Source organism: Panthera uncia, chromosome F2, assembly GCF_023721935.1.
Source record: "Panthera uncia isolate 11264 chromosome F2, Puncia_PCG_1.0, whole genome shotgun sequence".
Lineage (NCBI taxonomy): Eukaryota > Metazoa > Chordata > Mammalia > Carnivora > Felidae > Panthera > Panthera uncia.
The window spans coordinates 19,285,205-19,311,189 of NC_064812.1; the positions used below are offsets into that span (position 1 = coordinate 19,285,205).

A 25,985-nucleotide genomic window follows, 5' to 3' on the forward strand; every position below is an offset into this window, starting at 1 on the left:
ATGACCCAACAATTGCACTAATGTAAGCATTCTTAAAAGTCCCTTACCATAACCGAAAATAAGAGAGCCTTCCATAGCTTTCATAGTCTCTCTTTCTGAACATCTAATCCATGCTTCTCCAAAGGAAAGTAGAAACAAAAGTATTTTTAAAGACACATCAACACTAATTGTTAAGCTAATCAGCACACATCTCTCAAGGTCTGAAAGCATTAAGGTTTCCCTATATACACAAAGATTTCCCTTGTATTGTTACAAAGAGAAATGCCACTAAATAGCGAAGTGTCCCGGAGGAAATCACTTGACCACTCTGAAACTGTTTTGAACAGAACTGCTTTGAAGGGTGGGGACACCTGCTCCTCCATGTCCTCTCTCCCCTTCAATTAGCATGAGACTGTTTTAATCTTATTTATTTATTTGACATACTAGAAGATTTCATTTGTATAAAGTGATCTTCAGCTTAGAAAGACTTTGAAAACCATCAAGGCATTCTCCAGTTCCATATTGCTGGCTAGTTCTACAAATCTAGAAAGCGGAAGACAATAAAATAATAGCGACTCATAATTAACTTGATTATTCTGTTACATAGAAATGTTCATTAAAATAGTTGGAATTGCTTCCAAGAATAAAATGCCTTCTAGGCTAATTGGTTCTAATTATAGAATGACTCAAATTAGAGAATGTAGCTAATTAGCTGTGAACACAAGGTGTAAAAACAAAAGCTTGTGTATACTATTCTTTTTTGTGGGTAGTGAAAGAAAGGAATGTGATTTCTTTGCCAATTGGAAGTCTCCTAGTCTTAAATTCTATGTTATATGATGAAAATATATTGTCTTAAAATGATTTGTTACTTAAATAACTTAATGATTAAAGGGTAAACTTCACATTACCAATAATAAAAATCTCATTTAAAAATGCCCAAATCTAACCCAAATGAGAAATTTACATAAATCTCCTGTGTATTATAGTCATATATTTTGTACGAATTTATATTTGCTTATTTAGAGGTCTGATTTACACTTTCAATTCTCATTAACAAACCATTTATGCCATAAACCATTTGATGAATATTTTACCATATGCATTTTAAAATGCCTTTAGAAAACACACTAGTCTAATTCCTGGAACATTATCCTTATTACAATATAGCAGAGGTTTACTGCCAAGAACTTCGAATGTATATTTTCATTCATTTAAAGAGGCTGTTATCTATTTACCCAACCATCCATCTATCCATCCATCCATCCATCCATCCATCCATCCATCCATTCTCTTACCAAATTTCCCCCCTGGAAAACCCTTGTTTTCCCCCTATAATAGCACAGCTTCACTTGTTTATCCACTTACTGGTGCAGAATTTCCATTTGGTCCCCTTGATCTGACCATTCTTCCCAGGACTTCAACACCATCCAACGTGATATTAGCTGAGGCATTTATTGCCTTCTCAGCCACGTGCTTGCAGTCAATAACCACTTGGACCAGAGTCTTGCTGACAACAATGTGTATCTGGATAAAGGTAAAGATGTTTCAGGAGGTAAGAGGCAGGAAGAAATATCAACCAAACTTACATAACTGCATGATTCATCACTAAAAAGTAGGAAAGGGAAGGGAAGGAATTCTGGCACTATGCATTTTGCTACAAGAGAAAGGTTCTACTTTTACTACCACCATGACTGTCCCACATTCAGGTAGCACTTCTATCTTTATTTAATTAACATTTTCTTTCAAAATGACTTCAAAAGCATTCCCAATCTAGTGTTTCTTTAAAGCAGCAATATCCTGGGGTGCCTGGGAGCCTGCTTCAGATTCTGTGCCTCCCTTTCTCTCTGCCTTTCCCCACTCATGCTCTGTTTCTCTCTCTCTCTCTCTCTCTCTCCCTCAGAAATAAAATAAACATTAAAAAATTTTAAAAACATGTTTAAAGCAGCAATATCCTGAAATGACAGGATGGGTGCACTAGTTACACCTTTTCTGAATGCACGTGGAAATGAACATGAAAATATTAAAATAAAAAATGCTAACTGATTTACCAGCAAAAGTTATCTATGGTACCTTCCAGTTGTTCGCAAACCTCATTTTCATAATACTTATTTAATTTAAGATGAAGAGAGGAGATGTAGAATCTAAAGAGGAAGGAGGAATTCTTTCTGGTGACTCCAGGACCAAAAGAAATAAAGCCTTTTGGCTTAATGTGTGGCACAATTTTCTCAAAGTGAAATTTCTAGAATTTTCAGATCCATAGTAATATATTCAGGAGTGTATACATTCTTTGTAAGGATTTGTAAAAATGTGTGTTACCTTTTTTATTTTTGAGACAGAGAGAGAGCGAGCAGGGGAGGAACAGAGAGAGGGGGAGACACAGAATCCAAAGCAGCAGTCTCAGGAACCCCCGGCCATGTGGTTTTTAATACTCACGGATCTCACATGCTTTCATCTCCCTTATAATTTTTCTTGACCGCTTTGCAATAGACTCTGCTTAACCAAGAACGAATCATACCAAGAGGAATGTGGTGAGTAAATGACAATAAATCCAAAGAGATGCTAATGGAACTATTTTGAATCATGAACTAATAAATCTCTACCTGCATCTCATGTTTTTAAGATACTTTACTTCTGGTTGTACAGTTCTTTTAAACATAAACAGTTTTTTGTATGCAACTTTTTTTGTGCAAAGACGATTAAGAACGTTGGTATGCAGTTGTTCTTATGCAGCTATGGTAGTTGAAACTCCAAAAAGTAGCAAAGTTGTGTCAGTTAGGACTTGACCGTGATCTAGGTCAGGAGACAGAAGCCAAGAGGAAGACTGCTTGCAACATCCCTTCCTTCACTGAACACACAAGGAGGGTCAAGAGGCAAGGCTTTTTGCAGCACCACCTCTAAATGCTGCTCTCCCTGTGGTCTTGGCAGACTGCATTCCTTCACAGCCCAGAGATCAGTGGGGTCATTTGCTAAGCACAAAGGAAACAGTAAATGTGGGATCTACTCTTGCAACCCCAAAACTAAGTGTTTCAGAGATACGAGGTGGTAAGGGGCAGAGTTCTATCACAAATACCAGGTAGAAATGAGAACTACAGTCAGTCAGGTTTTACAAAATTCTTCCTCACAATAACTTTTATAATGGTAGTGAGGGGTTATCTGTGTAAAAATATCAGTACAAACTATCTTCACGTTTTAACATGATTTAGCTGACTGGGCTTTCATCTACACTGGTGGCTGGGTAGACCAGCAATCCTCTCCACATCACACATCATGTAGCAAATTAACAACTGTCCTCCTAGTAATACAGTACCCTGTAATTGTTCCTCCAAGTGTGGGCCTGGACCACTTTTTGGGTACCTGATAAAAATGCACAGCTTGGGGTCGCATCTTAGAACTACCAAACCAGAATAAGCCCACAGATAATTCTTACTCCAATGAAAATATGAGATCCAAAGTTCCGTGGGATTTTTTTTTTTACACTTCTCTGCTGCTTGGTCCACAACAAATAGAATAAAGAATATACGTCTGTGTTGCTTTGCACACAGCAAACAAAGAAAATATGTGTACAAAGCATTACTCACCTTGTGAAAGCTGCCATGGAAAATTTTCCTAATTTCAGGTCCTTCAAAAGTAACCGTTTGAAAATCCCCACTGTAGTCATAGTTGAAATATGTTAAGGTTTTACCACCATCTAATCAAAGAAAAATAAAGTTTAAAAAGTATTATAATGGGTAAATAATTTTTCTAAAATTCAAGTTGCCTGGGTGGCTCAGTCGGTTAAGCATCCTACTTTGGCTCAGGTCATGATCATGTGGTTGGTGGATTCGAGCCCCACGTCGGGCTCTGTGCTGACAGCTCGGAGCCTGGAGCCTGCTTCAGATTCTGTGTCTCCCTCTCTGCTACTCCCCCACTCACACTCTGTCTCTCTCTCAAAAATAAGTAATAAAATAAACACATAAAATTTTTTTTTAATTTTTTTACAAAAAATTCAAGACTGAAAATAATGCATCCTTTGTTTTGAGGCTATATTTAAAAATTTTTTTGTAATGCTTATTTATTTTTGAGAGAGAGAGAGACAGACAGAGCATGAGCAGGAGAGGAGGAGGAGAGAGAGAGGGAGATATAGAATCTGAAGCAGGCTCCAGGCTCTGAGCTGTCAGCACAGAGCCTGACGCAGGACTTGAACACATAAACTGTGAGATCACAACCTGAGCCCCGACGAAGGCACCCAGGCGTCCCTTAAGGCTGTGTTTAGAACAGAGAGATGAGTAAGTACGGAAATGATCTATAGTCCTTGGGTTGCCCCAGGCTTTCAGCTGGCCAGTTAGCCATGTGGGATGATGGTGAGGCTGGGCCCCTACACATACTCTTCCTCTGTACTTTCTTCCCTGTACTTTCATCCCCAACACCTTGCTCAGGGACGGTTGTCTGAAGCTGGGACTAGAGGCAGACAAAAAGGGAGAATAAAGCTAATCATATCTTAAGACCTAGAAACCAGACCCTTTGCTTTATTGACCCACTGGAGCAACCAGCTTTTCTAGGACATGCAATTTATACTGTTCCAGAAGAGGGATATTCCAGCATGCCTTTTACTATGAATAAACTAAATCCACAAACAAACGAAATCTTCCTAATCTTCAGGATTTCATGTTACAAGGAATATTATATCACAAAAAATAAAAAAAGGCATTTTTTTCACTAATTAATTCCTAGGTTACATGGTAATTATTGATTGTGATATCAAAGGGAACGAGCTAGTCTTAATCATTTTGAGAGATTTCTTGGTTTTTAAGTTTCATGTGCATAGGGAGCTTATTATTTATACCCCTTTAATCTACGGCTTTCCCTTAGTTTCAGTATGCATGCAAAATGCTTTCACAATATCATATTTGGCTGTGAGTTAGCACCTAACAATAGCCACCAAATTTTGGTTCCTAGCTTGATTGGAATCCTAAACTAAAAACGTCTTTAGAAAACTTAGTGACATTAACCGAAAACCTGATGATCCTCTTAAATGATCATCATGGGTGACATCCAAGAGCATATGATTGAGAAGCTTCTTTCACTGGCTCCCCTCAACTTTCTAACCTCCAAACAATGGGATGCCCCTGTCTTCAGACCTCTTCTCTTCCCACTCACTCTCTAGATGATCTCACACAGTATCATGGCTTATATGCCACACATATACAACTTGCAAATTTATATCCCCATCCCAGAATTCTTCCCCAAATATGTTGCTGCAAATCTGGCATTTTTTTCTGGGATATGAAATAGGCACTGTGATATATATTTGGTCATTCGGATGAACAAATAAGTATTTCTCATATGTATTTGGTCTTGGTCCATGGTGCCTGGCTCACAGCTTCTAAAGCACTTGGAATTTTCTGTGATAAGAGCTACAAAGATGTCTTTTGTTACATTAATGAGGTAACTTTTGGAAAGCCCTTAGGCAACCTAAGGATGGAGGGCTGATTGCCAAGAGAACCAATCCTGTGATTACAGTTGGAACCTTCAATCCCACTTCTTCCCCCACCTCTTGGGAGTGGAGAGTTGCTAGAAATTGAGTTCAATTGCCAATGGCCAATGATTTAATAAATCACGCCTGTTTAATGAAACCTCATAAAAACCCAAACAACAGGGTTCAGAGAGCTTTTAGGTTGCTGACTACATGGAGACTAGGGAAAGTGGAATGCCTGGAGAGGGCATAGAACCTCTGTGCCTCTTCCCACATAGCTGGCCGTATGCATCTGTTTCACCTGGCTGTCCCTGAGCTATATCCTTTCATAACAAAGCAGTAATCTAGCAGGCAAAATGTTTCTCTGAGTTCCATGAGCCACTCTAGCAAATTAATCAAATCCAAGGACAAGCTCGTGGGATTGATTGATTGATTGATTTTCTTTGGGCAGGGGGCGGGGGGGGGGGGGTGTTGCGGGAAAACTTCTGTTTGTAGCCAACCAGAAACACAGGTAACAGCCTGGCTTGCAACTGGAGTCTGAAAGAGGGGTGGCAGGATACAGTCTTATGGGACTGAACCGTTAACCTACGGAATCTGATGCTATGTCTGGGTTGACAGTACTAGAATTGAGCTGAATTCTCAGACATCCTGCTGGTATCTGAGAACTGTTTGATGTTGTGTGCAAAACTCTCCACCCTCCCGACACCCCTCCCACACACACACTGGAACTGGGTCAAGAAACCCCAAAAGAAGAATCTTCCACTTATCATATCCATGTACAAAAAATGATTCTGGTTTCTCCCCTCCCACTGGCCTTCCCCATTCCCCCACCATCAACTTTGCTCTTCCGAAAATCTTTACTATCTCAGTAATTGTCTCTCTCTCTCTACCTTGCCCACTACCGAATCCCAGAGCCTAACGCTGGCACATAGTAGAAACTCAATGAATGTTTGTTGAAAGAATGAGTGGATCAGTGAATGAATCAACTGGCACATAATTTGTTGTCAGTATTTACTCAGGGTTTAAGATAAATGAGTTACTCTACAATATATAATTGACCCTTGAATAATGTGAGGGTTAGGGCCACCAACACCCCAAGTAGCAGAAAATCTACATGTAAATTTTGACTCCCCCAAACTTCACTACACATAGCCTACTGTTGGCCAGAAGCCTTACTTCTAACACAAACAGTCCATCAACACATATTCTGTATGTTCTAGGTATTATATATTGTATTCCTACAATAAAGGAAGCTAGAGAAAATAAAATGTTATGAAGAAAATTATAAGGAAGAGAAAACGTGCTTACAATATTGCGCTACATTTACCAAAAAATATCCTTGTGGAAGTGGACTCAGGCAGTTCAAACCCATGCTCTTCAAGGCCAATCATACACAAAACAGGCAAGACAGCATGGTATGTTATACACACTACTCACACATGTGGGTGCAAATATGTAAATAGATACACTTACTATCCAAAATGACTCCAACCAATGGGTCAGAATTTTTATTTAAAATCTCCCAAAGAGCAAATGGCTCTTCTGGAGTGTCAGGAAGAATCCGGAATAGAAAACTCATTGTGTAGTCAGAGGGCAATCCTTCTGGATGCAAATACCTGAAAAATGGGAAAAAAAACATTTATTGCATCCCTTTAAAAAAAGTTATTTATCTGATTATAAAAGCAAATACACTTAAAACATTTAGGAAAAACAGAAAAAAAAATAACAGATCACCATTAATCCCATGGAGGTGACCACTGTTTTGATGCGGTACATTTCCCTCCAGTTTTTAAAGAATGTCTGTAAGTATTTCTCCAATCTATATGAATGTCTGTAAGTATTTCTCCAATCTATATAATGCTACCCCTTCTTTCGTCTTAGCAGCAATTACTACACCGTTCGTATTTCCTTCAATTTTTTTTTTTTTAAAGTATGATGTTTAACGTCTGTACAATCTTTTCTTGTCTGGCTGTTCTGTAATTTATCTAACTGGTCACTTCTTATCAAACATTTAAGTCATTTCAAAAGTTTTGGTATTATAAATAATGTTTATGTACAGACTTTTTATTTATTTATTTTTCATTTTATTTAAGTCCAAGTTAGTTATCATATCATGTAATAATGGTTTCAGGAGTAGAATTCAGTGATTCATCACTTACATATAACACCTAGTGCTCATCTCAACTACAGTCGTTTTATAAAGACATTTGCACTTTCTACTGTAAGTTGTAGTTAGTTGCATTCTTGTCCATGCTTCATGCTGGGATGTACCATTCCAGATCTACCTTCAAGAATTGAGAATATGTAACTCCTGCTTCTGGGAGTGATGTGTGTAGACAACTCTCGAATACCAACTTGCTTCTAAAACTGCCTCAGCAGAAGAAAAGCCTCCCCCAAAGTCATGCCAACTTTTTTTTGGCAGCTGTTTCAATAGCTGGTGTTTGAGGGCATATGAAGACCAGAGCCTCTCATTCCAGTCGAGGTAGCTCCATTTTCAGAACTCCTGTATGTGGAACAACTGAGAGTCTCACTGATATTGCTTCATAGCATCATTTCTCTCTTTTGTCTCATCTCACCTCTTTCTGTTCCCTTGCAGGAGAGTATACCCATGTCAACTTCCTTGCATCCTTGTCTCCACCTCTGGATCTGCCTCCAGGAAACCACACCTGCTACGCCAGCTTATCTCTCTCTAACAATTAAGTGGATCTCTTATATACTTTAAACTTTTTCCTTGAAGCAACAAATAGAGCCCTTTCCACATGTAGGAGCCCCATTACAGTGGATAAATTTGAGAATATGGGAATTTAGCATGAATTTGAAAATGAAAGTTTGATTTGAATAGATAAAAATGTTTCATTTCATTCATTTTGTTTATATATTAGTTCATTCATTCATGTAACATTTATTGTGTGCCTACTATGTGCCAGACATTGTAATAGGCACTTAAGCTATGTCAATGAATAAAACCAACAATGTTCCTCTCTTTGTAGAAACATTAAATTCCAGCAGCGTGGATTAAACAGTGTATTAGAAGGCAAACATGCCATACAAAAAACAAAACAAGAACAATAGAGCTGTTTAATAGGGATTGGGAATGCTGTACTATTTTGCAATGTTAATTGAAGTCATCACTGCTGGTTTCACTTCAAAGATCATTGAGAAGGTTACATTTGAGCAAAGGTTCATTGAAAAGGTTATATCTGAAGAAAAACTCAAAGAAGACAAAGACATCCACCTACTACAAAGACACCAAAACGGAGTGTGCCTGATGTGTCTGGAGAATGGACTGAAGGAGACTGGTAAGAAGAGGAAGTAAAGTCAAAGAGGTGATAGGTACCCAGATAAGGTTGAGCCAGATGGGCCATTCAAGAGCTTTGACTTTTAATTCAAGGGGAATGGAGAATCAATTTCAGATTTTGGAATGGCATGATTTACATTTTAAAAGAATCATTCTGACTGCTTCCTGGGGAATAGACTCTGGGAAAGCAAAAGTAGGAGCAGGAAGCATTAAAAGCCTGCTTCAGTGATCTAGGGGTGAGATGACAGTGCCTCATATGGGGTGAAGGCAATGGAGGTGATGAGAAGGCACAGACAACAGGATTCCTCAGTAGAATGGATATAGAGCATGAGAGCAAGAGTCAAATATTTTGCATGAGAAACTAATTACATGTAGTTGCCATTAAGATGAAAAAGGTAATAAGTGAAGCTGGTTCTGGAGTGAGGGTCAGGGATGTGGTCTTGAACATGCAAAGTTTGAAATGCCCATTTAGATATCCAAGCAAGATGTCTAGTACACCATTACACACACAGGTCTAAATTGGGGAAATAGGTCTAGACTGGAAATACAAATTTAGGAGTCATTGGCATATAAACAATGCTGAATACTATTCAAAAGATCATCAGGGTATAGACAGGGAAAACAAGGATCCAGGCCTAATCCCTCCAACATGAAGAAGTGGAGGCAAGAAGAGGCAGCACTGAACTGGAACAGCCAGTAATGTAGACAGAAGCTCAAGAGGGTGTGTCCCAGAAGTCCAATGAGGAGAGTGAAACCTGGAGGAGGAAGTGAGAAATTGTCAAATGCTGGTGACAGGTGGAGTGAGATGAGGGCTGGGAGCCATTGAATGGATTTAGCAACTGGACGGCATTGCCCACTGGATGAGCCATTTCAGTGGGGCAGAGGATCTTCCCTTTGACAATTCTCATTTTTGGCTAGGCTTCCAGGAAGAACTTTTCAAATATCCATTTTAATATTCACTCCTAGGGGCTCCTGGGTGGCTCAGTCGGTTGAGCGTCCGACTTCGGCTCAGGTCATGATCTCACGGTTCGTGAGTTCAAGCCCCGCATCGGGCCCTGGGCTGACGGCTCAGAGCCTGGAGCCTGCTTCAGATTCTGGGTCTCCCTCTCTCTCTGCCCCTCCCCCACTTGTGCTCTGTTTCTCTCTGTCTCTCAAAAATAAATAAATGTAAAAACAAATTTAATATTCATTCCTAGACTACGTAAAAAAAGAAAACAAAAAACGAAAACCACATATATTCTATATAGGTCAAAGGCATTTATAACAATTTTCTAGAAAATGAAGCTATACTTTTAACAGTAAATAGTTTAAATTACTAATAGAGACCTCATTTCAACTATTATTCCCCCAAATGAAGCACAACACAATAATTTGGATACTACTGTAATAGGCTAGAATTTAATAAATAATATTTTGAAGAAGATGGAAAAGCAACTTGTGGATAAATTGGATAGATGAGTTTAATACTCTAATACGTTCTCTCCCATTTTTTCATGCACACGCGTGCACTACATCAAAATCTGGACTTTGAAAATGTTTCACATTACAATACCGAAGGCATTTGGAGACAAAAACAAATGTTGATTTGGAATGTAAAATATCCAACATCTTGAGAGATGATTCCTTGAACCAGGAATTCCCAACCTGCAATCTCAAGTACCCCCAGAGTTTGCAGAATTGCTATAAATGGGCAAGAATCCGTAGGTGCATCACAAACTGTAAAGCGAGTAGATAACGTGATTTTTACATAATCCCGACACTACTTTTCAACTATATGGAGTTGCTGTTGTGATCTCTCAAAGATTAAAAATCAGCTGAATTCACGGCACTGGCATGAAATGGTTCAGGGTGTGGGCTCTGGGGCCTGATTGCCAAGTGCAAATCCCAGTATTTTCAGTAAACAAACCATGTGATCTCATTCAAGTCTTTTAGCTTCTTTGTGCTTCAGTTTTATTACTTGCAGAATTGAGACAATAACTGAATCTAATCCATAGAAATGTTTGGATCTTTGAGTGAGTTAATATACATAATCACTTAGAATGATGCCTGGTATACAGCAGCTCTAGGTAAGTGTAAGCTATCTATATACATTTCCTCAGACTAACAGATATTAAAATTCAACCAGGATTATGCATGAGTCTGAGGTTCCTAAACAAAGCAATCTGAACATCACCTGTTTTTATCATCATGGAAAATCCTACTGGGAACTATTATAGCATATTTCAAGTTGACACAATTTTCACGTTGAGCTATAGTAACAAATGATTGGCTTTAACATCTTGCAATGGAAACGTACTTGGTTGGCTGGGAAACCAAGGCATCTTTATGAATTCGGTAACAGGGATACACATTGAAGGTACCAGGCTCCATAGAAACCCCTTCCACAGATGAAAAATCCTTTTCAACCAAACCAAACATTTCCATCATCTTAAATCCTAAAAAGAGAGAGAAAGAAAGAAAAACACAGGCATTTAAGGATTTTAAATTTCAAAATCAGTCTATGAAAAAATTCTGGACCCCAAATGAGAGCTAATGTATTTGCTTTTGGAAAAATTGTGGTAATGCATACCTGCAAGATCAATGCCATCCTTGAACACCAGTGGGCAGGCTAGGAAATGAAACAAACAATATAAAACACTAATTTAGATATTTTCCAAACATATTCTTTCCCCATCCTCAGAACAGGAAGCTAACATAATCTTTGCGGAAGTCAACTGTGAAGGGAATCCAAACCAGATGTGGGTATGGTTTTCTGTGGATTCCTAAAGACTGAAATGCTCTCGCTTGGCCCATTACAACCAAAAGGACAAGGCTTCCTTCTCCTCTCAAGCGTCTATTAAAATCTATGGTGGTCTCTTGAGAGCACGTGTTGGGAGAAGTCTCACTTCTAATGTGCTACCCTGATGAGCAGTCTTAATACATTTGAAACCATTTGCTGCAGCTTTTAAGCAGGGCTGTTTTTAGGCACAGACTCTCCCCTCATTAGGAAAAGTCTTTACCTAAAACCCGAAAACAGGGAGAGGGGAGGTTTACTTCCCAATGCTCAAAACCACAAAACTTCATGTCCGCATAATAAACAGCTTGCGAGTCAATACCCTTTCCTTGGATCAAGACAGGACTCATGATTTAACCGGTATTAAATATTTCAACCATTAAGCAACATGAGTGAAGTACAAATTCCAAAGAACTAACTTGCTGATGCGGTTTCACAGACAAAAGTAATCAACTCATCTTCAATTTTCTTAAAGGCGTCAAAGTCATCCACGAAGAAGACATGCCGTGAGCTGGGCTTGCTGCCAATGCTAACCAGCTCTGAGTAATCCGCATCGGCCACACCAACAGCAAAGATGCTGTAGCCTGGGGAAGGGGAAGGGATTTCGATTACTTCAAACTGTACAAGATACAAATAATGCAATGTAAGACACGTTCCAATATTTAAAATGTGCTTATGAAGGAGGCCGGGTGGGGGGTGGAAAAGTCATTTTCCACAGTCCACCAGAATTCTGCATGCACATATTTCACTACATGATGATGACTCCATCATCCCTGAGGCGGTTTTCCATCTTAAAGAAACCCAGGGTGGTCAATGCCCCAATTAGTGCTTGAGACGATATCGTTGCCATTGGAGGAACATCTTTATTCTACATATATATAATAATTATTTTAAGATTTATGGGATGAAATGGAGTTGAAACAGAGAAACTTTATCTTAGTTTTCTTTTTTCCATGTAAAAGCCCAGATATTAATAGGTTTAGCAGCCTGAAATGGGTCATGCTTCAATGCAAATAAATATTAACCTACTATTTGCCAGGCATGTCTTAAATAATGTAATCTTCAGGGCGCCTGGGTGGCTCAGTCGGTTACGCGTCCTACTTCAGCTCAAGTCATGATCTCATGGTTTGTTAGTTTGAGCCCCACATTGGGCTCTGTGCTGACAGCTCAGAGCCTGGAGCCTGCTTTGGGTTCTGTGTCTCCCTCTCTCTCTGCCCCTCCCCGGCTCACGCTCTGTCTCTGTCTCTCTTTCTCTCTCTCTCTCAAAAATAAACATTAAAAAAGAAATTTAAAAAAATAATGTAATCTTCATGATAATTCAAGGAGAATTTCCATTTTACAGATGAGGAGGCTTGAGGAGTTCCTGCGATCAGGGTCCCTCCCTGGCCCTTTATAATGGGCCTTTTCACAGTAATGCACTTAATTGCTATAATTTCTTATATAGGGTGTCCTGTATGTAAATAAAGTATTAGGGAAAATACAGCAAAATAATAGATTTATAACCTGGAAAGTTTTTAAAAACTACATTGTCCAGTTAATATTAAGAAAGGTTTAGATTAAATATTAAGAAAGATTTAGAAACATTAAAGTCATTCCGATGTAGCCTATAAATTTGTACCCACAAACAATGGCAACATGACTGGTGGCCACTACTATTTATCTGTGTAAAACTTACCATTTGATTGCATCTCCCCAGAGATTTTGTTCACATCATCTTGTGACCTGCCATCAGTTATGACCACGATGACCTTTGGGATGCCTCTCCTGGTACCTGACTCTGCAGTAAACAGACTATCTCGGACATGCTTGATTGCTTTTCCTGAAACAAAGGAAGACAACAGTTCAATTTTATTCCTTCCCACTTTTGTTTTGCTGGGGAGGGAAGGGTGGGAAGGAAATTCTTAGATAAGTGAAAAATCTTTTTCAAAAAAATCTATATTACTATGCCTCCAAAATTGTCATATCAGTAATTACTAGTAATTAATTACTTTGGGTCTTTGCTGAGTTTTTGTTGTTGTTGTTGTTGTTCTTACCTGTTTTGGTATTTCCTCCTTTGTATGAAATATGTTTAATTGCATCAAGAAGGGTCTCTTTGGTTTGGTAGGCGTTTAGTTTAAATTCTGTTCTGGGGTCATCAGTGAACTGAACGATTGCAACCTGGAGAGAGAAGATGTATTTGTTTTCACATATATAAAGAACTTTCCCTGGGCCAAAGAGCACACACAATGGCATGATTCACCTATAATTTTAATTTCCTTTTTAACCCAAACACAATTTCCTTGGCTTAAAATTTTACACAGGTTACATACCAAATCTGACAACACATTAAAGAGCATGTTTGTTCTCTAAGTATTTTTCAAGAAGCAGTTTTTTTAAGTTTATTTATTTATTTTGAGAGAGAGAGAGAAAGAGTGGCGGAAGGGCATAGAGAAGGAGAGAGAGAATCCCAAGCAGGCTCCACGCTGTCAGCGCTGAGCCCTACACAGGGTTCAAGCCCACGAATTGTGAGATCATAACCTGAGCTGAAATCAATAATCAGACACTTTACAACTGAGCCACCCAGACGCCCCAGGAAACAGTCTATTTTGTTTTATTTTATTTTATTATTATCTTTTTAAATTTAAATCCAAGTTAGTTAACATATAGTGTAATAATGATTTCAGGAATAGAATTTAGTGATTCATCACTTACATGTAACACCCAGTGCTCATCCCGAGAAGTGCCCTTCTTAATGCCCATCACCAATTAGCTCATCCCCCCACCCACCTCCCCTCCATCAACCCTCAGTTTGTTCTCTGTATTTAAGAGTCTTTTATGGTTTGTTTCCCTCTCTGTCTTTATCTTATTTTTCCTTCCCTTCCCCTATGTTCATATGTTTTGTTTCTTAAATTCCACACATGCGTGAAATCTTAGATTTGTCTTTCTCTGACTGACTTATTTCACTTAGTATAATACACTCTAATCTAGTTCCATCCATGTTGTTGCAAATGGCAAGATTTCATTCTTTTTTGATCACTGAGTAATATTCCATGGAAGCAATTTATTTTATATTATTTTTAAATTTTTTAATGTTTATTTATTTTTCAGAGGGAGACAGACTGTCAGCAGGGGAGGGGCAGAGAGAGAGGGAGACACAGAATCTGATGCAGGCTCCAGGCTCTGAGCTGTCAGCACAGATCCTGACATGGGGTTTGAACTCCAGAGCCGTGAGAGCATTACCTGAGCCAGTCAGATGCTTAACTGACTGAGCCAACCAGGCGCCCTGTGGAAGCAGTTAATCTCTAAAAATCTCCCTTGGGCTCACACAAAACTCTCTCTATAGTATGTAGGCCTTTTGCTATGTCATTTGACAGATGGAAAAAAAGCACCCCTGTAATTGGACAAATGTCAGATAATTGGCGGTGGATTATTTACAAGGCTTTCCTCATGAAGCAAACCTGTAAAGTAATTACTACTCTTCCACTGTTTTGCACACGAGGAGATGGAGGCACTCAAAAGCCCCTTACCTTACCCCAAATCCCAAAAGTGGCCACTGGCAGAACCCACAGTCAAAGCCAGATAAATCCTACTTCAAAATCTGTGTTCTTAAATACTGCAATAAAAACCTCCCTGGCTTCATTTCTTACAGTTTGCTTTTATTCCAGTGGAACTCTGGAGCCACTTTTAATTTATTGGGGTTTTGTTTGTTTTTCAGAATGATGATGGAGGGAGTAAATACAGCATCTTCAAAGTGCTTTCTTTGATCATGTGAGACTTCAGTTGCCACCGGCTTATCAAGGTCCACAGCCGAGGAGACCACCATCTCTAGAGAACTGGCCCTGTCTCTGCTTTTCCCAACAAGTTTCTTCTTCCCCGAAATGCCTCAGCACTTTATCTATTTCTCTCTTATGGTTCCCCTTACATCCCACGTTCCTAGCCATTCCTTCATAATCTATTCCAAATCTGTTCCTATCCATGCATCTCCTTGCTACCACCCACCCCCAGGCCTCCCTCATCTCTGCGCTGGACCATGAGAGCAGCATCCCAAAGAGTCTTGCCGCTTCCACTCTTATTCTTACCCGTGTGACTATTCCCTCCACAAAAGCCAAAAATGACCTTTTTTGAAAAAGCACACCGGGGGGCGCCTGGGTGGCTCAGTCGGTTGAGCATCTGGCTTCGGCTCAGGTCATGATCTGACGGTTGGTGAGTTCGAGCCCTGCATCAGGCCCTGTGCTGACAGCTCAGAGCCTGGAGCCTGCTGTGGATTCTGTGTCTCTCTCTCTCTCTGCCCCTCCCCTGCTCATGCTCTTCCCTATCTCTCGAAAGTAAATAAACATTTAAAAAAAAAAACAACACATCGGATCTCTCCTTAAAGCTTTCTAGCGGCTTCCCACCGCATTTGTGATGACATCAATTCCTTCAATGTTTCACAAGAATTAAGATGATCTGGCTTTCTCTTTTTCTTCCACCTTGTTTCCTACCCCCTACATGCCTACCCACTATGTCCTAGCCACAAGTTTTAGCATCTGAAGCCCCAAAACTCATTTTCATCTTGGGCCCTTTGTACTTCCTACCTTCCCTTTCTGGAAATTCTATTTTCGGGCTCCTCCTCACATCATCCACATCTCAGTTTGGAGGCCACCTTTCAAAGAGGTCTTTGCTGACCACGCAGTTTAAAAGAATCTTCAGTGAACTTAAATCATATAACTGTTTTCATAGCTTGCATCCCTACTTTTTAAATTTTTTTTCATGTTTATTTATTTTTGAAGGAGAGAGAGTCAGAGTGTGAGTGGGGGAGGGGCAGAGGGAGAGGGAGACACAGAATCTGAAGCAGGCTCCAGGCTCCGAGCTGTCAGCACACAGTCCGACTTGGGGCTCAAACTCTCGGACTGTGAGATCATGACCTGAGCTGAAGTCGGACGCTCAACCAACTGAGCCACCCAGGCACCCTGTTTGCATCCCTACTTTATGAATTTATTTGTTTCCTGTTTTACATCTGCCTCTCATCCTCATCCTCTTCCTGCCTTTAAGAAGATGAGCACTCTGAAACTGGGGATGTTGTCATGATCATTGTGACAGTATACTCTACCTGACCAGAATAAATCCTCAATAAATATTTATTTGATTGAATGAATAAATTTGATTTGCTTTATGTGTTACTTGATCTACAGTAATTTGTGGCCATAACCCTCTCTTTCAAGATTTTAATGTCCTCGAGGGCAGGGAAAATATTGGGTATATCCTTAGAGGAGCTACTTTGTTGTGTACATAAACATCTACTGATGTGGCCATTCCAACTTGTCTTAGTTTGCTGAATTCAATAGCTTTTAAGGATTAGCATCTTCCCAAGCTCTGTCAGGCATCAGTAAGCTGCTTCCAAACTCAGACTTGCCTATTCTCTCATTCAAGGTCAAATCCGATCATTATATTACTCATATCAACTAGCCCTAACAATAGCTTGGGATACTTTTTTTTTAATACATAGAATGAGTTAAAGATTGTTTTATGGGGGTGCCTCGGTGGCTCAGTTGGTTGAGTATCTGGCTCTTGATTTTGGGTCAGGTCATGATCTCACAGTTTGTGAGTTCAAGCCCCACGTTGGGCTCTTCACTGACAGTGCGGAGCCTGCTTGGAATTCTCTCTCTCTCCTTCTCTCTCTGCCCCTCCCCCACTCATGCTCACTTGCTCTTTCTCTCTCTCTCTCAAAATAAATAAATAAGCTTAATAAAAAAATTATTAAAAAAAAAAGATTGTTCTATTAGCCTTACTTGAGTTCCATCTGCACCAATCTTGTTCAGGGCTCCAACAGTGGTATACAGAAAGTTAATGATCTTATTGAAATTTTCATCTCCAATACTCCAGGATCCATCCACCATAAACACCAGGTCTGCCTTGGCAGCTCTACATACTAAAGACCAAGAATGAATTTTGAATCAGAGATATGGAGAAAACATAGTAGTTGTCAAATCAACAAAGTAGATGATCTTTTCCTTCTGGTAACTAGAGCCCATTCCCATAGAAAAGGTATAAATAATAATATTCTAAGCTCTTAATCATTACACTTCCTGACAATCATTTCTTTCCTATGGTCAACTTCCTATTCACGACTGAGAAGCTTTTATCAAACAGGTGGAATCAGAAGAGGAAAAAAAAGATCCACCAATCTCAGTCCCCAAAAACAGAAAATGAAAGAATAGAAAAATGAGGGACTAAAGCAATTTAGAGACAGAAGTATCAACAAATGCTCTCTAGTGCTCACTTATTAAAAGAAAGCCCAAACTATTACTCTGAGCACCCTGTCCTCTGCTTATTGAGTCAGTAACTTCAGAGAAATTCAAATTCAGAAGAAAACCACGGGACACAATGGAAGCAGATTAATCTACAACGTGGTATGCATTTGGGCTGAGGCCATAAGCAAGATTTCAGCCCTGCTCTACAATTCTCTCTATACTTTCCTGCCACCCATAGGTACATGTCAGGAAATGTACCCTAATGCTAGCCCAGGGAAACTATTATCAGTAGGTATTACTGATTTCAACATAACAAGCAAAAAACACACCAAGAAAAACCTACTCTACTGAAAGCATTTTTTAGTAGTCCTTTGTTGGTATCCTGTGTTGTTTCAGATTATCTATGCCTCTCTTCCCCTTATTAGTATGGATCATTGTGGCTAACTCTGTTTTATGATGAAACAAACAATTTAATCTTCAATAATCTGAATCTTTTAAACTTAGGCCAGCTGCACACAAATATTCTATGAGATAATGTGCCTTTCTCCTTTCTTTACGGAAAAAAAAACACACTGGGTTTTTATTTTATTAAGTGCAACTTTATTCCCTCAAAGCTATTTATAATATAGAATAAACCATCTCCAGGTGAGGTAATACTCCAGGATCTGGTGTGGTTGTTCTCTTAAATTCTGAGATTAATAAAATTTTATAAATTTATGGTTTGAATTTAAAGCTAAAAAGGATCACAAGATATGCTAATTATAAGCTTATTAAAGAAAACCCCGTCCTCTATGTCCAAGGAAAAATTAAATCAAGATTAGATTCCAACTTTGAAATGAGAGCAAAATCTATTTGAAAATATACTCAAAATGAAAATTTTACTTAATCAGAGGGCAAAAATACACCAAAATGCACGAAGGAATTACCTCTGGGATATGAAATTGTGTTTTTAATTTTCTTCTTTGTACTCTTTTCTACTTTTTAATGTTTGTTTAATAAACAAACCCAACAGAAACCCTAAACCTAAAATCACAGCATTATCATATTATTCTTTTACCTTCTTTGGCTGGTGGAATGGTCGGAGCAAAAGTAGGTGGTTTTGTAGGAAGTGATTCTGTAAAGGAGAGGGCAAGAGAACATCAATTAGCCATCACATCTGTGGCGAAGAGAGGGAGGTCATGGAATCATAGTTCTTCAGGAAAGTCAATGATTTTGACTATTGTCTTCTTGGAGAATTTAGCGACTACTATAAATCAGCCTCAGCCTGTGAAAACTGGCTCCCTCCATCCCCTAAAACTCAGACTGAAAGCTTGAAATACCATTTTGCCACAATTCAGTTTACCCAGCAGGAGTCAATGCAATCAAACTGTCAACTACAAAGTGGTTCTAATGCTGATTTAAGGCAAGAATCTTGCCAACCTATTTCAGATTAGTCTCTGGCTGCTTTCACACATATAATAAACGTCATTTTCATTCTGCCTAACTAAGGACTGACCATCAATCCTCGCTCAATAGCCCTCTCTCCTTTCTCACCCTGCATCCCCCAGATATGGTCCCCAGTGGAATCTAATTTGCTCTCTGTTCTGCTCAGACTGAATCTGGAAAACTTTCAGTTCTGAGGACCAAATGGCAGGACATTGGGAGACTACCGTGTGTCCACATCAGTTTAACCTGGATGAGGAGGGATGAGAAGTTCATGTAATATGCAAAGTGTGGTTAACGAAAAGGAACAGAGGAAAATTCAGTGAGAGCGGTGACTATTATAGCCGTTCATGTGGCAAAGGGCAAAAAAATTATGGCATCATTAGGTAAACATCCTAAATGTTACTATATTCTTTTCTTATTCTCATCTGACACTAAAAGTTTAAGAAAAACTGAGAAATGTCTTTTTATTATCTTAGTTTAATTTGAGGGAAATCTCTCAACTAAGCATAGCCATTCGCTCTGGAGATAGTAAGCACCAAACAGCGGGAAAGATTTGAGTTCAGGCAGACTGATTATTTTTCAGGATAGTTGTAAACAGAATTCCTTCACTGGCAGGAAGGTTGGAAGAGATGAATTTTAATTTTAAGGTCTTTTCCAATTCTAAGAGACAATCAAATGAAATTATTTAAGTAAAATCAACATTAAAAAATGAGATAACTGTATATTACTGATATGGAAACTGAGATTAATTAGTATGTGAAATGAAGCAAGACATATAATACCATGGTATGATCCCATTTGTGAAACATAAAAAAATCTGATATATATATATATGATATATATCAATATATCTATATATGTCTATATAGATATAGATTGGATAGAATCTATCAGGTAGAATTTCTTGAAGGAGACCAAGCTGGGAAGAAAGAATGGGGAAAGAGGGAGGTCAACAAAGTGCTTTATACCTTTGTTGCATTATTATGGATATATATATACATATATACATATATATATGTATATATATGTATATATGTATATATATATGTATATATGTGTATATATATGTATATATGTGTGTATATATATATACATATGTATATATATATACACACATCATTTTTATCTTTTAGAGACAATTTTTGAAGCTAAAACATTTCAAAAATAAAATACAAATTGAGCTATCTTAATACCAAAACTAGGATTGTAAACCTCTCTTGAAAACACCATAAAATGCTTCCATAGCCAGATTTATTTATCTTAAAATCTGTGGAAGTAATGGGTCATCTTTATAATTGTCCATCTTCTTTAATGTGGAAAATTGAGGCATATCCTAAGTTCTAAATCCTAAGAACCAAATCAATGAGAAGCAATGGCAGACAGATCAATATGTTTGGGCAGAACATCTGGCCAAAGAATCTTTTGGGTGGGAAGAACCACAATGAACTATTAACACATATTTATATTCTCCACGTGGCATACAGATGGCCCTTGACTTCAATACGTGAACAGTTGTCACATAGAAGACAGAGCAGTCTTGATCTGCATTGCTTCCAAAGGTTGAACTAGAACCAGTGGGTAGAAGCTACAAGAAGATAGACATCCCCAATATAAGGAAAACATTTACATCACACAGAGCTATCCAAATTAACCCTGGGTTGGTAGTTAACAGTTGTGGAGTTAGGGTTAGGGGGAGTTGAAATAGACCAGGGATCGCAAACTCAAAAATTTTTAGAGGTCGTGCAAGTAATGAATATGAGCAAAGAACTAGCCTAAACATTGAGTGGCAAACTTGAGAGCACATTTACTGTGTAAAAAGAGACAGCAGTTGGTCTCAGCAGATTAGCACCATGAGGATATATGCCTGTCCTGTGTTGTCAAATCTTTTGAACTTTCAACAAATACTTTAAAACTTGGGGGGGCGGGGGGCAGGGAAGTATGGCTCAGAGAAAACATATCTGATGGTGATATCTAACCCATGAGTATCAGTTTGTGACTTCTAAGAAGAAAGTCATGGTGATAACAAATACTTGTTCAATAAGATACAGGTAGAAAATTTCCTCAACAGGTTCTCTTGGATCTTCACCACCATATGACATGAGATAGTAGGTATTAAATTTTACTGCCGAGCAAAGAGAAGCTCAGTGATGTAGAAATGCCCAAGGCCGTAAATGTGAGAAAGAGTCCCAACCAAGCCTGTTTGACTCTAAATCTTGTGCACTACCAGGAGCCTAATAACTTTAAAATTATATGATCCTCTCTATCTATAAAACAGAACTCCAATCAGCAATAAAGAGAAAGATACTACTGATACATCCTACAACATGAATAAACCTCAAAAACACACGCTAAGTGAAAGATGTCAGATGCAAAAGACTACATATTCCTTATTTCCATTTACATAAAGTGTCCAGAAAATGCAAATGTGTAAGAAAAGAAAGCAAGTTGCCTGAGGTTAAACACAGAGGATTGTCTGTGAATGGGTATGAAAGATCTCTTTGGGTGGACAGAAATGTTCTAAAACTGGATTGTAGTATTGACTATACAACTCTTGGAATGTACTAAAAATCATTGAATTGTACACTTAAAATAGGTGACTTTTATGATATATAGGTTACACCTCAAAACTACATACGCAATATAAAATGCAGATATAGTGCACATGTAAACTCTATTTTAGAGTTATGAAATGAAGTCTTTATATCTGAAAAAAAAATGGATGATTCCATTTATTACGCTTTCATTTGAAGGTCATGCATTGTTGATGATTTCTTCCTGCTTATGCCAGACCACATAGACAATAGAACTTTCCAAATGTCAGATACATGATAGAGGGGCTACCAAGAAAACCCATCGCCTTCCACCTATTCAGATATAAATCGTCAGAGACTTCGAGCCTAAGTTCAAGATCCTGAGTTAGCCCACAAACGTTTTCCCAGAATTCACTACAATTAAAACCATTCTCATGTTTGTGGCCTTTACGTCAGGAATCCTTTATTAAAAGCCATTCCAAGAAGTTGACACTCTCCTTGGTCTTTAGAACATGTAAAAAGTGCTTTGTTTTAATTTTATACTTTGCCTTTCCCTTCAGTACATCAGATCTGCAGCCAACTTGGAAAAAGTGCAAGAGCCTCTTAAGTAGGCAATAACTCGAGGGTCAGCCATTTGGAACATCTTGGCTCCATTCCCACCTCATAGCTGTGGTAATATGCCATTGTTTGAATGTCAGGACCCGGTCCTTAAACTTCATTTCACACTCCACATACCACAAAAGTTTCTTATGGATATAGATCACAATATAGGTCATTGTTTCAAGCACTTTGCTATCATATGGCCTTATAGTCCCTTGTGAAGCATATGGAGGATGGAAAAAACCCATACAGATGACATCAGTGGGCCACATGCGGTGAGTTATGGGACTGGAGAAGAGGACCAAAAACTTGTATTACAGATATTCCTGGGCAGCAATAGCTAACATTTTTCTAAATGGAATAAGGTTTTTGAATCAAAACAGGATGCCTAAAATACTGTTTGTTCACAGAGACAGGGATCAGGAGAGGACACACTTAACTTACGTGTTTTTTCCATTATGCTGACACTGGGTCCCTCAATCTCCTGAAGTTTTGTGTAAACACTGATTTTATATTCTGAATCAGGCTGAAGTCCGTAGAAGCAATGCCTGGTTGTCCCTCCGCCCACAGTGGATTCTTGCTTTTTTGTATCTAAAATCAAAGTGGAGCAAAATGTACACGCATGAAATTTTTAAAAACAGCTACCAGTAGATAACTTGCTTCTGAAACACTTACTATGCATGGCCTAATCAGATAACTTCAGAACAAATTACACTTGTTTAGGTGCTGTATCTTTTCCTAAAGAGTTAATACATCCACTGATTTTTTTGTAATTGAAAAATCACATTTTCTATGTTAAAAAAAATGAGAATAAAAGACTCCAGAGATCAACCCTTTAATGGAAAATTATTAATGCATATAATTGTGTGTGCACATCGTAATTGACACCTTGGATCTCTTGGTGTGGAGGTGAGTATATTTTTTAGAAATTAGAATATTCTTTTACAAACATGATTCTCCAGAATACAGTCAACCAGTTACAAATCGACAAAAAGATACATCCTTTTGGCCCCATACAACTTACTACCATGCAAAAAGATGCCCTTCTTGGCAGTGGCCTAAAAATATAGGTATGGAGTTAGAAATTATAGGATGCTAGGCAATCCTTATGCCTGTGGATGAAGAGGTGTTCCTCCAGGGTTTCCGGAACTTCATCCACAGATTATTTTCAGAACTGCTACAAATGCAGGCAAGAGCTTAGAGCATCACTGAGACAGCCAGGAAGTCCTCAGAATGTCCGATTTCCTACCTCTCAGCCTTAATTTTTAACCAACACTCATGATTTCTTTCAACTGCAATAAAGACTCCTAGGAAGCTTGGAGAAAGCTGCCTCTACTCTGAAAATCATTTTCTATTCTTTCAAAATCACAACTGAGTAAGTAAAACATGGTGCTTCAGTGGCTCAAGGCCCTAGTTCCAAAGTTCTGTTTGTTCTACGAAGAAGACAGCAGTATACAGCCATCTCCACAAAGAACCTTCTCTTTCTTGTCTCCACCATGGCAGAAGCACAAAAAACCTAGCAGACCTGATTAACTGTTGGCTACTTTCTTTATTCCCATACTCACAGCAAGATTGCTTCGCCTTTCTGGAGAAATTAGTGCTGGCCCTTGGGTCTGGAGTCTAGGGTAGTTGGATTTATTATACTCATCATTTTCTGAGGGCTTACTATGTGCCAGGTTCTGTGCTTTGTATTTAGTGATACAATAACCAGAAAGATAATATTAGCCAGCATTGAATGAGCATTGACCATGTGCCAGGCACTATCCTAAAGATTTTACATGTATTGGCTCATTTGATCCTTATAATAGTTATAATTGCTCCAATCTAGAGACAAGAAACCGAAGGCCAGAAAAGTTAGTAACTTAATCAAGTCCATATGGCTAAGTAGCAGAACTGAAATTAAATTCAGAACTCTAAATCACAGTCTCAGAGGACACTGCTTTAATTTCCATTAATATATCATAAAATAATGTAAGCTAAATGGTTTTTCTAAATAAAAGTTTCAGAGAGGCTGAGTGCATATGAAATGAGCAAACATGATAGCTTGCAGAGGTCAGATGAGGACCCCTTACGCGTCGGGGCTTTATCACTCCATTGGACAAAGCTGCCTACCTTGGTGGCTTTAATTACTGAAGAGTCTCAAATGGGTTTTCTTCATTGGCATAGAGCATTTATTATTTTATACTACATGGTTACTTGGTTAAAAGGAAGAATTGATGCTACCATGAAAAGAACAATTATTTAAAAAGATCTAGATTGATCTTAGTTTTACCCATAAGTTGTATCCATCTACTTAATGCCTTATATAACTTTATTTCTAGGAATTTAAAAATCCAGTGTTAAAAAACTGCATTGATTAAACACATTACACATATTATTTGCTGGTTAAAAAAGAACTCCTTCAAACTGTTAATTGAAGTTTATTAAATATAAATAAAATATAGAAAACAAAAACAGAACAGTACAAAATATAAAAATGCTAATTTTTCTATTTTGAAAGAATAATACCTATTAAATTTCAATCTGTAATTTAATATATAATGGAACAAAACATACATGTGTTATAACATACATTTATTAGAACAGACATGATATATATCATTTAAAACTTGTCCATGGACAAAATCCTTCTTTGAAAAATACAAATAAGATTTTTAAAACTATAAGTAAATTAAAGCCACTTATTAAATGGAATGTGAAATTTATTTTTTTATTTTTATGATTGATAATATAAAAGAGTTTCAAAAGTGAACTTCATATAATCTTTAGTAATATATTTGTTCAGAGTGACTTAAGGTCTACTTCAAAAATTTTCTTATCTATGTGACAAAATGATGAAATAAAAAATTGTTGGGGCACCTGGTTGGCTCAGCTGGATAAGCATCTGACTTTGGCTCAGGTCATGATCTACAGTTCATGAGTTTGAGCCCTGCATCAGGCTCTCTGTTGTCAGCACAGAGACCGCTTCAGATCCTCTGTAAGCCCCCCGTCTCTGCTTCTCCCTAGCTGGTTCTCTCTCTCTCTCTTTTTCTGTCTCTCTCAAAATAAAATTTTAAAAATGACTTAAAAATTTTCCCAGGTGTTTGTGAGATTACATCTTGCTGTGACAGGAATTTGATAGTAAGGAAATGTTCATAAACCCTGCACTCTGTTTTGTTGCCGTCCCAGTTCAGTCTGTGGTTCCCAGGTTCAGGACCCCACATGAGCTGTTTCTTTCTAACCCTTACCCACAACTTTGGAGCCTCTTGCAAGCTTTTGTGAGTCACCTATAAAACAAAAATTTTCTAAACGCTTGTGGCATGGATATTTATCCATTTCCATAAAAGCTTCCAGGAACTCTACAGGAATCAATTCTAGAAAAGTGCTTTTCTGTCATCTCTATTTCTCATGGATGTTCATGCACTTTATTAACCCTCAACAATAGAATATAAATTGATTTTACTGTTAAGCAACAACATAAAAATCTCAAATCCATGGGAAAACTGGAACAGGCACTGTAAAATTTTGGGAAATGATATTACTTTAATTCCCAATAATAACAAAGAGGGGTTACATGAATGGGGATGTACCCATGTTGCTTTTGGCATGTGTGATTTAGGTCTAATGGCTTAGCCTTAAAAGAAAACATTTAAACTGATCAAATGATGACTGATTTCCTCAACTCTTTGTGCCAAAAGCAAGGAGTTAATTTATTTTTTTGGAACAGGAGAAGAAATTC

General features: G+C 38.2%; 1 protein-coding gene across 5 annotated transcripts in view; it reads right to left on the reverse strand.

Annotated features, from left to right (window-relative positions):
• COL14A1 (collagen type XIV alpha 1 chain) overlaps positions 1-25,985 on the reverse strand; it is a 211,034-nt gene that overhangs the window by 78,627 nt on the left and 106,422 nt on the right. For all 5 annotated transcript variants that reach the window (XM_049632956.1, XM_049632953.1, XM_049632952.1 and 2 more), the window contains exons 24-34: positions 22,712-22,858; positions 18,769-18,825; positions 17,250-17,389; positions 13,536-13,659; positions 13,178-13,321; positions 11,922-12,086; positions 11,299-11,337; positions 11,026-11,164; positions 6,905-7,047; positions 3,558-3,667; positions 1,345-1,503 (exon numbers count right to left, since the gene is read on the reverse strand). In XM_049632956.1, coding sequence (XP_049488913.1) covers positions 1,345-1,503; positions 3,558-3,667; positions 6,905-7,047; positions 11,026-11,164; positions 11,299-11,337; positions 11,922-12,086; positions 13,178-13,321; positions 13,536-13,659; positions 17,250-17,389; positions 18,769-18,825; positions 22,712-22,858 — 1,367 coding nt within the window. The remainder of the gene's footprint in view (positions 1-1,344; positions 1,504-3,557; positions 3,668-6,904; positions 7,048-11,025; positions 11,165-11,298; positions 11,338-11,921; positions 12,087-13,177; positions 13,322-13,535; positions 13,660-17,249; positions 17,390-18,768; positions 18,826-22,711; positions 22,859-25,985) is intronic.